General features: G+C 35.1%; 1 protein-coding gene across 3 annotated transcripts in view; it reads right to left on the bottom strand.

The window, feature by feature from the left end:
• Positions 1-557: 557 nt before the first annotated feature.
• Positions 558-17,018, bottom strand: part of CNOT6 (CCR4-NOT transcription complex subunit 6) — a 34,132-nt gene continuing 17,671 nt past the window's right edge. For 2 of the 3 annotated variants that reach the window (XM_085312865.1, XM_085312866.1), the window contains exons 3-12: positions 16,099-16,285; positions 12,140-12,225; positions 11,076-11,180; positions 10,916-10,984; positions 9,246-9,403; positions 8,589-8,743; positions 7,823-7,977; positions 6,645-6,875; positions 5,290-5,492; positions 558-4,603 (exon numbers count right to left, since the gene is read on the bottom strand). In XM_085312865.1, the coding sequence (XP_085168991.1) occupies positions 4,391-4,603; positions 5,290-5,492; positions 6,645-6,875; positions 7,823-7,977; positions 8,589-8,743; positions 9,246-9,403; positions 10,916-10,984; positions 11,076-11,180; positions 12,140-12,225; positions 16,099-16,285 (1,562 nt within the window). In that variant the 3' untranslated portion in view covers positions 558-4,390. The remainder of the gene's footprint in view (positions 4,604-5,289; positions 5,493-6,644; positions 6,876-7,822; positions 7,978-8,588; positions 8,744-9,245; positions 9,404-10,915; positions 10,985-11,075; positions 11,181-12,139; positions 12,226-16,098; positions 16,286-17,018) is intronic. The other variant, XM_085312867.1, reaches the window with a different exon arrangement.

The following is a 17,018-nucleotide window of genomic DNA, read 5'->3' as shown; positions in this document are numbered from 1 at the left end:
CTGATACAGAAAAAACACAGAGAAAATATGTGATAATTAAGAACAAGGTTTAGCTGAATCTCACTCTTGAAAAAAAGAGGCAATAAATCTTCACTTTGAAGACTTTTTCCCATTAATTTACCATAGGAAAGGAACAAAAAAAACCATGCCCATCCCTTCCCGCTGCCCGACCCCAAATCTTCTTTGGGCTTTGTAAGATGAGGGCGAGGGAGGAAAGAGCCAGTGGGAGGCACTGGACACATGGCATAACTCACTGCGCTGACTTAAGAAGGTCAGAAGTTGGCCAAACGTGAAATCTGGGGCTGAGGTCTTTATTTCAGGGACAGGGAGTAGGTTGCACATTCCAGGCTTGGACTTGGGCTTTYCACAAATGGCGACTCAAACCCAAGTGATTCAAATAATTTTCTGGATCTGCAGATCCAGAAAAGAGTTCAGGATTATCTGCGCTTGTCAAGCTTCTTACACATTTGCATCTTCCTTTAGCATGCTTTGCCCACTTTGGCTATTTGTGCAACTTGAGAAAAGCTTTAGAATTAAAATATGAATTAGACTTCAAGAAGGTTTGAAACAGATATTGGATTTATTGGTCAGCTATGAGTAGGAAAATACATTGGTAAAGAAAAAGAAGACCCTGTATATAAATATAATACTAACTAGTTAAAATTTGACCAAGAAGAAAGTTCCACTGAAGAGAACAGTAAAAGCCCTTGTTTACCATCAGACCATATTCAGTTTCCCATTTATCTTATTGAAGAGCTGCCTATAGACAAATGCAACATTCTTTGAGCTTAGTGCAGATAATGTGCTGGTTTTTGTTACATGAATGGTAAACAAGAGTTAGTCCAGTGCATTACACATTATACAGAAGTACTGTGAATAAAGACTAAGATATTCTATTTTAGACACTACTTAAACATACCAAAGACACTTAAGTGTTACAAATTTATGCAACCAAAAGAAAAGAATAGCAGTTACATACTAAAAAAATACTGTGTCCGGCTGGATGAAAAAGGCTTGCTACTTAAGCAGTTAACTGAAATTTTGTTAAGTTTTACGGTGTAATTAGTTTCTTTCAATGATGTTGTAATTATTTTGTCTTTAATATAGGTTTTATTGTGTGGCTGAAAAGCAAACCATAAGCTATCTTCTAAATCTGCATTCTAAACAAATGTGAGAGATTTGCCTAAAGTTAGATCAAAGACTCATACATACAATAGTCTAAGCAAAGTCAGTCAAAACACTAGCCAAATTTACTTTTTCTTGTTGTTGTTTAAGCTGCTAAAAGGACAAAATAATTACAAAACACACTGCCTTGTATGTTTTTCCCCCACTTGTGTTATGTTAAAAGCAGCAACTTGTGTATTAATGTCTTGTACTCTAATCAATTATTTTACTTAAAGGTATATGTCATTTTGCATTTTGATATCCGGAAGTTTTTGTAAATGTAAATGAAATTAAACAAGATACGGCTGACTGTACTTTAAGTGGAAAAGAGCCTGGTCTAACCTAAATAAAAATCTTTCAACCCCATTGATTTTCTGTGACTTTTGCTATATGTGCTTTTATAACAAGAACACTGAAGGTACATTATGGCAACACCCAAAGCCACCTCAAATAAAAATACTGAAAATAACCATTTTATGTTAAAGACTCTATAAAGCAAACATTCTGATTTTGTGAAAACATGGTTTATTGCCTTATTCTATATTATAGCTGGAAATTGAGACTTTTGAGTTAGATTTGTTTGACACAGGAATATATTTTCTTTGAAAGATTATTTGACAAAGTTTATCTCAGCTCTGTTTTGGTGCATCTGGTCTTTCCCTATATTCAAAATATTTCTCCTTCGTTCAGCCCTCGAGTCATGGTTAGAGTCCAGTTAAAACCCAGTGAAGTCAAAGGAGTGTCTACAATGTATTCAGTGGGTTTTTGATCAGGACCGAYAGTCTCGTATAAAAGCCAGAGAAAATGGTTGTTTAAAACGGACCCTTTGTAACTTAACTAAACAAGAACAGTTGGGTCTCCAAAAGCACAAAACGGGCCATATTTTAATATGCTGTCATAAATTCAAATATACTTAAGACTAAGAAATACAGGAGAAAACATATTGGATAAAGCTCAAACCTTTAGAATCTAACAAGTGCACTCAAGCTCCAGCATCTATTAAAGTAAATTATCCCCCTCTAAGAAATACAAAATGAGTAAGTGCTTCCCTTCCCCTTCTGTAAAGCTTTCTGGACTCATTACACAATCCAGATAATCAGAAAAGAAAAATAGTTTGCTCAGTTTGACGAGCTAAATTGGCTCATCGTCACTGGAAATTGTCATGATGTACATTACCAAGACATCATTAAGGAAACATGAGTAAAACACCTTTTATTCACACTTTACAAAAAAAACCCCAAAAAACAAACAGAAAAAAATAACACTACGAGTTAAGTCTACTACAGCAATACTACCAGCATTTCAATGTACTGATTATAAACTGGACATGTTTGGTGTTTTCACAACTAAAACCAAAACAAAATAACCCCAAGAGATCAGGTCCCAGACAAGGATTCAAGATCAAGATTTCTCCTGTTGAAATTTAAAATATATATTTTACATATCCGATCTGTTTGTCATTTTTACTCTTAGCTTAAAACAGAACGGTTTGAGCACACTTATGTGCCGACTACTTTTTCATAAAATTTTGAATCATTATTACCAATCCATTCTATTACATATAAAAACTCACAATATTTAGAAAGTTTTTCTTAATGCTCAGTGTCCTTTTGCTTCTCTGCCTGCAGCCGAAACAAAAGCTGTTTAAGACCAAGCTCTCTATCTCAGTTCTTTACATTGATTATCGTTTAAGGAGATAAATTCTCCCTTTTAGGATAAGAATACACAAGTTACAAATGTAAGCTGTTAAGTACTTGGCTTCATGACACAAATGGCACTGAGGGTACACTATAACTTTAGTCTTGCTTGACACTTTAAAATAAGACTTGGTCACTTTAAAAATGATCTGAAGAATTGTCTGTGGGACCTGTATTGAAAATGCATTTATTTTACACTGCTTCATCAATAGAAAAATGTAGGGTTGTTTTTTTTTCCTTCAAGGAATGATACTTTCTGAAACTGAGGAACACACTTAAACTAAAGAGAATTCACATGATAGTAATTCTTAGTGGGAAAAACAGCACTGTGCAATGACACTGAAAGAAGCAGTGCATGGGTATTAGAAGCTAGAAAATGTGTACCCAAAACCTGAACATGTTCAAAAGTGTGATATTCAATGCTCCACAAAGGAAAAAAAGATGCCACAGCTTATACAAAAGTATCTTCATAAAATTTTCACAAGTGTTAACATTATTTAAAAAAAAATAAAAGAGGATGCACAGGATCTCTCTGCATGCACAGGCAGTGCTAGTTGAGAACAAATTTAAGCAGGCACAGTGGAGATAGGACAAGTATTTAAAATAGAAATGAAGAAGCTATACACAAGTATCCCTAATTTTACTTCAAAAATTAGAGATGAGAAAAGTATCTGAGTGTATACACATCAATAATAACTTTCAATCCATTCAGGTCTACTTATATTCACTGCTTAGCTTATCTGTTCTGTGAGAACTCTATGCTTTTCTCTTTTTTAAAAAATCAGAAAAAGACAGAAGGTATTTAGTTACCTTTGCAAGATACTGACTAGGATTTTACAGATCTGGATTTTAAAAGCAATGTTCTCAATTGAACATAAAAAGTAGTACAAAAGGGCTAACAAAACCCTAACAGTGCAAATCATTAGCAGAGAAAACCTGTGACAACCTCTTTTACAAGCTGGCCTTTATAACACATGAAAACAGATAAAAATTTAGCCTTAGTTTACAATACAATCATTTTCCAAATCTGATTTTTTTTAAGTACAAAATCTCATAAATCAGGTTTTCTGTTGTTCATATACAATCAATAAAGGCTAAATTCAAATTCTATATTTTACAAACAAGTCTGAAAAAGGAGGGAGTGAAGTACGGAAGAATGTTCTCCGGATGTTCCTACTGGCCTCAAAAAAGTAGTGCTACAGATAACTGTGCAAAGAGAATATACTGTATATAACAATTCCCTATTTCAAGGCATGAAAATGTCACGTTGGATAGAAGAAACAGGAAGTTTAATTGTAACGTATTAAAGAAAGGTGCAAACGCACCAATCACTGTCTAACAGTATACAAAGTATATTGGGCTCAGAATTGTGTCTGTTGATAGCACCTGGCTTTTACTATATCTTTAGCAAATAATTAGATTTAAGATCATTAAGAAAAAAATTCCCTGTTGGCCATACCTCACTCCTCTATATTCAGATTTTACAACTGTACAAGTTAGATCGAGGTTGCCCTCTAAAATGTACTTGACTACCTCCTGCCAGGGAGATGGATTCCATTTACAGGAGGCAGGAAAGGCAGCAAAAGCTCCAGTTGTGCAAAAAGTGAGAAGTGGTCAGAAGGGATGAGTGGATGCGGACAACCACTTATATTGTTCTCTATTAACCARTGATGATCCAATGGTCCAAGAATACCAAGTATGTTCAGCTGAGGTTTAGAGTAGAAGATGTAGTCTATAATACCCTGAAACAAGAAAGGAAATAAAAATCAATTATTAGTATACAACTCTTTACCCATATTATTTTTCCGAACAAAAGGTATGCTCAATATTAGGAATAACTTAAATGCTACCATTCCTTCTCCATGGCAAGCCGATTTAGGAGACTTCTACTTCCTATCCCAAGAGCTGCCTAATATAGATTAGGGAAACAAAAAGTCCACCCAGTATCACTTCTGCCTTGCTTTTGTGGAGTCTAATTTGAAACCTCCTACAAAGCTCCAAGACACATTTCTCTAATTTTGAGAGGAAAAACAACTGTCTTTTGTTTTCCCTGGGCAAGGAAGCACTGATAGCTTTTGAGTAATAACACGGATTACTATTCCCTTGCAGTTAGCAGCTTCACCACCACCGTTCTACTATTTAATTTAGCTTGTAGTATTACAATACAAAGTCCTCCTATTTACAAGGAATAACAACAGCATCCTAGATCTGGCAAATCTAGTACAAGATGCAAAAAAGAAAAAGTGAAACTTGGTTCCTAGGAAAATGAAGTGTTATGTACTCTACTTTGCTATGTTTTAAATACAAATGTGTAAGCTTACTATTAGCTACCCAAACAGCTGAACTTCTTTAACAGTTCAGTACAGCAAATCACTTTAGTTTAGCTTCAAATGGGAAAACTTTTTCAAAATAACGGCAAACTCCTTACCTTGAAGTCAAATGTATAATTTGTATAAGGCATTAGGCCATTCTCATAGGCACTCTTCAACTTGAAACCATGTGTAATTCTCCCATTTGTTGTTCCATTCTTTCCATTACAGCTGAAGTTGGTAAGACTTTCATTGTATCTCAGTTCCTTAAAGTCTTTGTGGTTTGTTTCCACTCCACCAGTGCTCAAGTACTCAACGACACCTAATAGGAGACACACGTATAGACAAGACGGTACTAACAAACATTCAGCAAATAATTGTGTAGACTGCTTTAAGCCATATATGCAATCTTATGCTTTATATGAGCAAAACCTTAACATATACACAATAGTCAGTAGTAGTTACTATAAAATATTCCAAGACAACATACATTAGTGTCCAAAAGAAATGCTACCTATACAAAAGAGGCATCCTTTGATTAGAAAAAAAAAATCTAGAAGTTTAGTATGGAGCACTGATTAGGAGGAGGATGAAAGGATCAGAAATAAAACTCCATAGATGCTAAGTAAGCAGCTTCCCCTTTGTCTCATCTCTGTGCTCAAATCTTGAGTTTCAAAATTCTTAAGTTAAAACTTTTCAAAAAGTAACAACATACTATCCAGATAAGGGTAACCTGAAAGATGCCACAAAGCCAAGTCGACAGACTTGTGTCTTAGAAAACTAGTGATGCATCTCRGTTTCAGAACAACTTCGTTAGGGATTCTGTAAAAGAAATGACTAGTTGTTCTGAATATACAAATCAGATATAAGAATTTGCTATTGCAATAGCCATTAAAAATACTTGCTTTCTCAAGATCACAGTGAATCAGATTTCCAATAAAGCTAAGCAATAACCATTCCGAAAGACATTAAGAGCTGCCCAGAAGAGGCCAAAAGGGGGGCAGAAGTCCTACGCTAGTAAAGCACTCTGAAGAATCCCTTTTCTGATAGCATGTAAGAGATGTATACGGTTTTAGRAGTCCTAAAATTTTTAAGCTCCAGAAAATGACTGCCACTTTAAAGAGAAGAATCTGTATTTTCACACTTAAACAAAAAAAAMCCCACATTTATCAGCAACATACTAATATTTCCAGTTATTTTGGAAGATATTTTCTTCCTTTCCATTCCTTTACTGCCAAATGGCAAACAAAATGTTTCTGAAATACATTGCATATGTCGTATTACAGATATAGCTTAAGATCACTCATGAAAGAAATTCTTCCCTCTATTTTCTTAGTACCTTTAGAGGTTATAGTATCAAACAACTTATGTTACGGGAATGTTGAAATTCCTTTAAAAAAGGCCTTATAATTTAAATTATTATACACTTAAAACATTCTAAAAAAAATAAAAAATAAAAAAATAGTACTCTTACCAGAGTCTGGCAGAGAATTGAGATCTGCACACAGTACAAGTGGAATGGTCCCAAGTTCTCCCGAAACACCAGGTTTGAGACTACGAGAAGCTTTATCAATAATGTTCTTTACCTCAGACAGGAACATCATAGTCTGAACCAGCTTCACATCAGAATAATCTGGGTCCCAATGCATATGTGCATTAGCTACAAGAACTAGCTGTTTTTCCATCCCAAGATGTGGCTTGCCAGCTAAAATTTAAGATTAGTTACTTACACTTACATTGTCAGCAACAGAAAACACTTATCTTTTATTAGGCTGAGTTTTAAACAAGATGTTTCAATGGAGAACAAATACCCAGTTGCTTAAACTAACTGATATGTGGTATGTTTTACATGAAGAAGGTCATAAAATTCCTTTTATGTTTAGTAAACATTTTAGTTGATATATAGTGCTAGGAATAATTGTGTTTCACATTGAAGACCATTAATAAACAAAACTAGCAGAGAATATGTAACACCTATGTATTTAAGAATACTATTAATTACCATAAATAACAGATAGGCCCACTGAAAGACCAACTGTGTATTTTTAAAAATTACAACAGGCTACTTGCAATGATAAACAAGTAATGCCCATATCCCCTTAGGGAATGAGTTCCCTCTCTTGCCAGAAGTGCTTTTTAAAAAGGCTTGTTTGTTAGAATCTGAATTAATAAAGCCTTATCGAGATAAACACAACATAGGTTGAATAGGGGCCCACTGAGGTACTTATAAAGCCAATTTACATTTCCTAAACTAAGAGTGATAGGGCAGAACAAGGAGGTTTTATAAGCATGACAGTGAAGAAAATAAGTTAAAATTACGCATATATATGATCCAGAAGCATGAGACTAATACCAATTGATTGACACCTGTGCACACCTCCAAGCAAAGTTGTTTGTTTTTCCCTCTGTTTCAAAATTCAGTTGTTCCTTTATACTTTTTTAAAAACAAAATGTACACATGGAAAAAAAATCTCATCATTTGAATAACATGACTTCTCCCCAAATCATCTTTGGAAATAAGTTCGCCTGGGCATAAAATGCACAAAGTTACACTGATCTGTAGAACCTAGCTTCTCTCTATTTTACTGCAACAAAAATCCATCTTGCTTTTTCAATTATAAAATGCAGACAATTGAACTAAACAGGACTTACATGACATTTCTATCAATTCCTTTCGCAGTTCTAGTAATACAGCAACTCCAATGTTATCTTTTGTCATAACTCTGTTCAGCATAGCTTCTGAACCTTCTGARTTTGCCATAGCTAGTTGATTGAACTCAACAGTATGTTTTTGAACCAAAGTAAATCTGAAAGAGAAACATCATATATAGCTTTATCAGTAGACAAATGCCAAAAGGAAATGTTAGAGAGAATTCCTCTTCTAATTAAGGTTCAAAAACATTTATGATGTGAAAATCTCATTGGGCCACATAATTTCATACAAATCCTGACCTGAAATCACAATAACCACTGCAGCTCTTAAGGGAGGCATTATCGTCAGAAGTTATCAGTGATTTTAAGTGCCTTTTCTTCAGTTTTTACAGAAGGCTCGGGTATCAAAAAGTTAACGTCATCTGAGGTCTCATTTCAGCAATATTTTTTCATTGCTTTCCCATTATTAACATATGATGACACATTTACTCAACAATTAAAGTACAATTTAGTGATCTCCCAACCTATTTTGCTCCAAAAGAATGAATATGGACAGAAATTCAGGTTAAAATTCTCTATGGCTAGTTAGACACAGAATGATTTCTCTTGTACAGAATATTCTTAGTTAGGAATGCTCTATAAGAAACACTGAATCGCTACAAAAAAGGGCGACTAATGCCAAATTGTCTGGAGTGCAGACTGACACAAGAAATTGTGTGAAAAAGCGCAAGACAAAACAGCAAGCTTCATAAAACACAGCACTTACTTTTCTGTTTTGAAAAATATTGCACAACCATCAACATGTTTTCTTTCCTGTTCCGACATTGTCCTAGCTCTAGATTTTGGACTGAAGAATCCATTATAGCCACGTTCTTTCAATTCTACCAGGAAAAAACTGTAGTACTGTTCAGTTTCAACCTCCTATAAAGTTGTAAGACAGCACACAGCATGAATGTACTACTACCAAAACACAGAAGACTGGTATTATTTAGTCTTTTCAGAAGCATAAATCATTTTCAAACTAGCTTTAGAAAAATCATAAGAATTAAGCATAGAAAATGCAAATATGAGAGCAATATTCCTATTTTAAGAAGAAAATATAAATGAATTTCTGTAATCCCCAGTTATGGTTATCTCAAGCCTTTTATTTCAAAATGTGTCAATTATACCCCCACATACACATGCACACACAAAGGCACCCCCACACACATTTCTTTGATCAGCAGCTGCTGATTCATATTCCAGCTGAGTGGGCTGAAAAGCATTCTTTTGATGTCAAGCAACAAATAATGTTTTAAACACCAGTTTTTTGGTTTGTTTTCACACGGTTTTGAAAACAAATAACCTACTGTAAATACATTTAATATAGAGAAGCCAGTACATGAGAATACAAAAGGAAAAGAAACAGAAATATATTTTTTACCTGAAGGCTTATGATGTCAGCATTGCAGCTTAGGATTTCCTGCATAATGGCTTTTTTTCTGTATTCCCAGTTCAATGCCCAAGATGGACAATAGCCATACAGCTGCCGGGTAGCATATTTATCACAAAGTACGTTGTAACACATGACAGAGAACAAGGCTGTAGAACAACAATTTTACTTACACACTGATTCATTTAACAAAAAAGTACAATTATGTTTTTTGCACTTTTGCCTTCAGTAATTTTATCAGTTCATGCTTCATTTGCTTCAACCAAAACACAGCATCTGCACTTATACTAAAAAAGCATTTGTTAGTCCTTCTCAAATGACAAACTACCATCCACATTTGGATTTACAGCAGCCTTCTTCTAACATCCATGGGTGGTGATGGAGGGGAGCTCTTTGTATACTTGATACAGTAAATAGCAGGCAAACACACTTTACAATAAGTGATCTATTAATGTGAAAAGTAAAACAAGGTAAGTGTATTGTACACTTAAATTCGCTAACTAGACTAAGGTTTGTAAACTCTTTAAATAGATTATTTAAAACGTATTTAATTATTACCACCATGAACTGTAACAGATCCACAGCTGCTAGGATCCCTTTGCACAGTATACTATGCAGGTACAATGAAAACTAAAAAAAAAAAAAAGCCTCAAAAACCATAGAATGCAACTGTAAAGATAAAAAAGCTACTTCTCCTCTGTATTTGTTTGGAAAATGAGGGGACCCAATGAGACAATCTGGGGCAACAYGACAGATAATCCAGCAACATTTTTTAAAAAACAAACAAACAAGAAAGAAAACCCAAAAGCGTGAAGGCATTTGCAGTGCAATAACGAGATGCTTTCCTTGGAAATTTATTGGGAGCTCTCTCAAGAGTGATAGACAGCCGGGGGGAGGAAGATGTCTGGGATTTAGCAAACTGAGGCAATAATCTCAGGTTGACTGGGAGCCCAAACCCAGCAGTYTGAAAGCAAATAGGGGACAGCAAATGACAAGTCACATAGTATCTTCAAAGTCGGAACATGTAAATTTTATTTGAACCAGCAAAAGAAGAGCTGTTGACAAATGACATAGTTAAAAATGTCACTGTAGCAACCTTCTTAATAAAATCAATAGAAGAAAGAATACTTATGTCAGCCTTGAAGTACAGGGCACTGCAATTATTGAGAAACATGGTAAGAAGAGTTTAGGTCGGCAGACAAATATAAAAGCCTGTATTTTAAACGCCTCAGGCAGAAAAAAAATAGTAAACATTGAAACAGTGCATGAATACTAACAGCAAACAAAAGCCTAGAGTCAAAGATGATACATAGGTTACTTAAAAAACCTCTACATCAATGAAGAATTATGACCACAGCCTGCCATTTTTTGTTCCTCAAAAAAAAAAAAAATCAATTAAGCCTACTGTAATTCAACTATGCAACTCTTTTTAGATAACAATTTCAATTCCTTTGAGGAGTATGCTAATTAAAAAGAAACAACTTTTATTAAAAAAATATAGTTAAGTTTAAAAACAAATGTTCAAAATGAGAGCGCAATACTGCAATTGGCCGCCAGTATTAGATAAATAATAGGTTAGTTTAAGCATCAATTTTTTTTTCATTAAAGATCAGCAGGTTTTAAAAAGAGAAAAAAGAAAAATCCATTAAGAGTTACAGTACCTGTTGGTCTTGTTCGGTCTGGTTCTTGCAACATAATCCAAGATCTTGGAGGTGGCTGTTCTGTTGAAACTATTGGAACATTTTAAAAGAGAGATACAACAAGTGATAATCACATTTACTTTAAGCAGCAGAAACAAATATTTTAAGAACAATCACTTACTTCTTTTTGCAGTACCTGCCAAATTATCAAGCAAATAGTTCAGTAGCCTTCGTGTTCCATCTGGTTCCTGATAAAGGTTCAGAATATCCTGTGTAAGTGGATTTCCTGCAAACATGTTTACAGAAATATCAGAAATTGCATGAATTTACATGTCTGAGTTTAGAGCCAGCATCTCTGAGACAAGATATCAGATTAATACAAACTATTTATAGGTTTACAATTTGAAGACTAAAGACTCAGTCCCACAAAACATTACATGCATGAATAGTTATAGCAAAGTTAAATGCAGTCTTTCCTGCATTAAGTTCTGTAGTTGGATGTAACAGTAGTGAAGAACTGGCATGGCAGGATGTGCTGCAGCACGCGCAGSCACAGAGCTGAGGCGGCGAGACACGAGCAACCTCTGCTTGCTTTGCTCAACGTTAGAGGAGCATCCACGGCAGTTTACGTGCCGCTCACACCCGAGTCTAGTATCTGCTAGATGTATAAATAGATCCTAAAAGTTTTCAGATAATGCACACTGCAATCTCCTAGTTTTAAGGGAGGGGAAAAAAGACTTTTGAAACTTAACCTTGCTGAGAGGCATAGCATCACCCAGTGCTCCTGAACGCGCAGGCCTTCCATGCCACGGAATTTCCACTGAAACGGAGTTCAGTGTTGCCATAGCTAGAATCCATACAGTACTGGGATAAAAACGGGGGAATTGATTTTAAATTRCTGCTTGGTTTAAATAGCATAATATATTCCATTGTTGGGAGTATGGTATCTATAAAGAACTGCTTATTATTTCTTACTGGAATACTGTATCCAGAGCCTACGCAAGCAACAGAAAGCCTCCTCTTAAGCCACAGAAAGAGAAGCAAACCTCTCCGCATGCTGAGAATTTTTCCCAATGAGTTTTTTTTTTTAAAACAATCACTAGATGACAATATTTATAAAACCAGACTAAGCAGATACACCTGGGATTGCTATTCAGTAACACTGTATGAGTCAGCAGTCTACAACCATGACAGCTGAAGAGTGATATCAAAAAAACAAAGCACAGAAAGAAAAAGTAGTAATACCTTTCAGACCCAAAGTCTGTAACTGGAACAGTTTTCCCAGCTCAAAAGGTAAAACTCGTAACAGGTTGTTATTTAAATGTAGTTCCCTGTAGACAGAGTAAGAATCATATAAGGCTGAAAACAGAGCAAGGTTTGTCTTCAGCAGCCTATAGTGCAAGAAATTTAACTAAGAGAAAAAAAAAATGTACTAGCAAACCACAACTGTGAAAACTGGAAGACTAAACAGCCAGTAAGAGTTAGGAAAATTCTGCTGTACTCACTCCCGCATACACACGTAGAGAAAATACATATTTAATTAAAGAGGAAAGTAGCTGGCAAGTGCATCAATAGTGAGAAATTTTGTAAACATTAAAAATAACTAAAGCATTTAAAAACTACTAATGATGAAGCAGTAACAGTTCTGACAAACCAGACCACAAAACAGTTCAGCYATGATTAAAGGCCAAATAAAGGAAAATTATATCCAAGAAAACAAATAAGCAAAAACTCCCAAACCACAAAGGTACTCTACTAAAGCTATGAGATTACCAGGTTAGTGCACAGTTAAAGTTCTTTTTAGTTCTAAAGTTCTTTTTGATTAAGGTCTCTTGTGAACACTGGTTTACACTGTACATTGATTTAAAAAAAAATGCTYCACAGAAAATTAAGATCTTTCGGTTAAACTTCTTTCCTTTGTCACATATAAAGAAAGAAAATGGTTGAACTTTAGTCAAATAATAGTAATCTTCTGCTTTTTGTTTTTACAGTTTTGCTGCTAAGACAAAATATAAGCTTTTTAATTTACAAAAATAAAACAGACAGGAACAGAACATACACTCTGAAATTCTGATATCCCAATGAACTGGACAGAGAAAATGCACTTGTTAGAAAGCKTTTCACTTTCTTAGAACTGTTCCACTCTAGAGTGAGTGGTGAAGACTTTCCTGACAATTTTCAGTATCTGAGAATGGAAAAAGTATGGGGGGGGGGGGAGGAAATGGGAGGAAGACTGGAAGCAAAGTAAACCTGTCTATCAAGAGTTATATTAGTTCTAATTACTGCAAGAGAGTATATGAATCAAACATTAAACACTACTACTTCTGGCTTAGCATTTTGAAAAAAAACAACCCGCCMCTATCTGGTCCTTCGCTAACATATTGTTAAAAACAACCTCCTGTACAGCTCTTTCAGTTCTGTGTATTTTCACAAAGGTTTCTAAAAGTTAAGCACCTTGTTTTGAAGGTACCTTGGAAGGTGGAATGGTAGACGATATGGGAAGAGACCATCTTTTTCTTTAACCAGGTTACCTAGAAATTTCAAGCCACTCCTCGACTGACTGCTAGAGTATACCTGGCCAACTAGGTTTTTTGTTTTTAATATAAAATCCCACAGACAAAAGCTCATATTTTAGAGAGAAATTCAAAAGCCCATGTACCATTCTAGGGTTTCTAAGTACTAACCAGATACTGATTTTKATATATCCTCTTTTCTAAGTCATGTATCTCCATCAGGTTCTCAAAACATTTAGAGATTTTAATGGCTTTTTTAAGGTATAATATTCTGCGTGACATGAAAAGGCTACTAAATTTCTTTGGAGAGGTACTTCTTCCTTTAAGAGCTTTTCATGGCACTGACGATGTCTAAAAAAATTAAGTTAGGTACAGATTACAAAAATATATATTTATACCAAATTCTTCTAGAGGAAAAACAGTGAATTTGAAGAATGCCGCAGTAGTAGGTATCACGTTTTCTCTCTTGGATGAAACAATTGTTTTCTCTAATGATCTATGCCTTCACAGAACTCCTTCTCTACACAGCAAAGAGGATCCCAACAAATCCCACTAGTGCCTGCAAGCATAATCAAGAGAATCTGTTTTACATCCAAGCTTTCCAAGAGAACACATTACAATGCTTATTTTCTTTTTCTTTCCCCAAAGATCAGAAATCTTACTGCTGACAACTCTTACTCTAAGTACCTGTAGTAAAAAGTGATATGCAATGAGCCTTAGGCAAGCTTTGTCATACAGACCAGTAACAGAGTTCCAGATGTGGGAGTTGGAAGACCTGTTACCAATTCTGAAGTGTGTCAGCACAAATTATTTCTGTGGCTCATGATATTAGCATTTCCCATTGTTTAATTACCGTTACTCCAAACAACTTCCCAGAACTTATGGGAAGTGTGTGCAGTGAGAGCCAGCCTGAAACATCAAACTACAACATGACTGAGACCTACAGAGCTCTACCACACAGGATGCACTTATGGATTTTTCTTCACTTTCACCCCAGTGAAAAGAAATCATGGATCAGCTGCAATTACTGAGGACAGAGAGAGTGCAGTGGATTAATGCACTAGCTTTGTGTGTAGAGATCTGGATTCAAATGTTATTTTTACGCCACAAATAGCAAACTACCTTGATCCTGGACCTTTACTACACATTCCACATCCACAGGATAATAGCATGCTCTACCTAGAAGAGGCTTCAGACTTGAAAGAACTGAAACTTCATTAAGTCAGCATCAAAATTAATCAAGAAAAAGCACTGCAAAGATGGCATAGTATATTTTGACATTACTGATGTCTGAGTGCTCAACTAACTCAGTATGATGAATATTAAGTTTACAGCACTATTTTAAAATAAAAGGAAAAGACTGATGAAAAGAAAACGATGTTGATGAAGTACAAGATGAATTTGAGAATATTCCAGTAAATTTAGGATTGCTAGCTCACAATACTGAGCAATGGATAAAGGAAGGAAGGAAGCTATTACTAATAACTGCTTTAAAGTGAAATAGTAACAAAACATTTTTTTCAGAACAGTCTACAGCTGAAAAAAATTTTGTAGTGTGTTGTATAAGAGAGCTGCAAGGTTCACATTGATTAAAGATCTTAGACTTCAATTGCTTTGGAACTGATTGAGTTTTTAATACTAATTTTAACCTCCTATTTTAACAATCCCCAGAGTAGACTTTTCCTAAAGTTAAAGAAAATACAGTTCTAATGAAAATGACAGCAAAGCAAGGTAAAGTGGAAGTATTAGTGTATTGGCAGTCCTTCCCCTCTCCCCCTTTCTTTTTTCTTCCCTCTTCTACTTCTAATAAAATCTTAATTAAATTTAGACTCAGTATTCTCTGGATTTGAAAAATGTCATCAAAATTAAAAGCAAGGAAGTCAATTACTGATAAATGTCTAATAAACCTAAGTGAAGGTTCTTCCTTTGGGTCAAGGACAAAAGAATGTTGCCTCTAAATATTTACTCTTACATAAATCATTTATAAGTTTACATAACATTGCTCTACAAACAGTGAAATGCTGCAGCCCTAATTATAATCTAGTCATGACTATTCATGCTTCTCAAAAGGAGGTAATATTCCATGCTAGCTTTGTGCATCTTGACACTGTAAAACGAAGAGAAGAAGGTGCCTTTATAACATAGGGTCATGAAATTACATGACAGAAAAGGTAGGAAGTAGATGATGTTAGCAAGATTGCAACTGTTATAAAACCAAGAGAATAAAAACTATTAAGAATAATTAAAGATGAATAAATAAGGGAAACAAACAGTAGGTAGTACGATTGTGTTTAATCTGATCTTTTTGCTACCTTACTACAAGTCAAAGGCGATTTTTTTGTGTGTGTTAATATTTCTTAGAGAAGAACTCCACATACAGATTTTTTAAACAGTTTGGAAAGATATGCATAAGAGCTGAAACCTGATTTGAAAAAGTACAGATGTGTGACTGCTACCAAACCGAGCACTCCTAGAGCTCGCTTCTGTACTGTCATGCATGGGAATGGGAGACCACAAGAAAGACAGCACTGCTATAGCTGCAGAGTACATCAAGTCTTCAGGGCAACAGGTGAAAGTAGTGCGTAAGGGGAGATTTATTATGCTTTTTATTAACTRGAACATAAAAATTACAGCAAATCCCAATCTATTTTTACAAAGATTGTAAATAAATGGGATTTAAAACTTACATACCTGAGTGACACCATGTTCCCGAGCTCTGCTGGTAAACTGCGAATTTTATTAGAGGACAGGTCCAGATATACCAGATTGTGAAGCTTGGCAATGTCTGAAGGAATACGGGATAAGGAATTGTCACTGAGATGCAAAGCTGTCAAGTGGGTCAGTGTCCACAATGACGAACTTAAGCTTCTCACTTTCCCTGCAGAAGGAAAATACAAAAGAAAAGACAACATTTAAAATAACTCTGTTTAGCAGTAATTACACATTTTATAGGTAAGTGTGTGCATTTGGGGGGACTGCTTGGTAGGGTTTTTTTCATTTTTTTTAATAGAAATTCCATTCCACAGCGATTCTACATAGCCAAGAAATTCAGCAATGTAACGGAAGATGTAAGGTGTTGCCAGGGATGCTTAGATTCCTTTTTCCCCAATCCATGCTTATGGCTTGGAAAACTGTCCTTCTCAAAGTTCTATACAAAACAACAGGCATATTCGCTAACTGACCATGAATTCAGAAATTAATAGAGATACAAGAAACACTTTTTTAATTACAGTTTAGGTTTGGGATCCAAGATGCTTTTTCAATCTGTGTAACATCTCTCAAAACCAGAATCTTTACTCTTTGCCATTAACCCATCCAAGAATAGACAGAAGTACTAGATTTGGGGCAACTAAACTGCTTGGTTGAGAAGATGGATTTCTACTTAGTATACGACTAAAAGCTGCATAAAATATCGTGAGAGATTAAAAAACAATCTGTATCATTTTTGTATAAACTGAAGGGTAGAAACATGGTTTAAAGATCCAGATCCAAGATTTTTTTATATTGCTTCATGCAAGCAGTGTGAGATACCATCAGAAAGTCCCAAAATGTTTTTTCCCCCCAAATTTCCATTTTTTTTTAGGAAGGGCTCCTTTTCCTGTTAAGAAGGC

The sequence above is a fragment of the Rhea americana genome, unplaced genomic scaffold (assembly GCF_003343005.1).
Source record: "Rhea americana isolate MKP2758 unplaced genomic scaffold, rheAme1 scaffold_37, whole genome shotgun sequence".
Classification (NCBI taxonomy): Eukaryota; Metazoa; Chordata; class Aves; order Rheiformes; family Rheidae; genus Rhea; species Rhea americana.
Note: the sequence above shows the minus strand (reverse complement) of the source record. Positions and strands in the feature narration are given on the sequence as shown.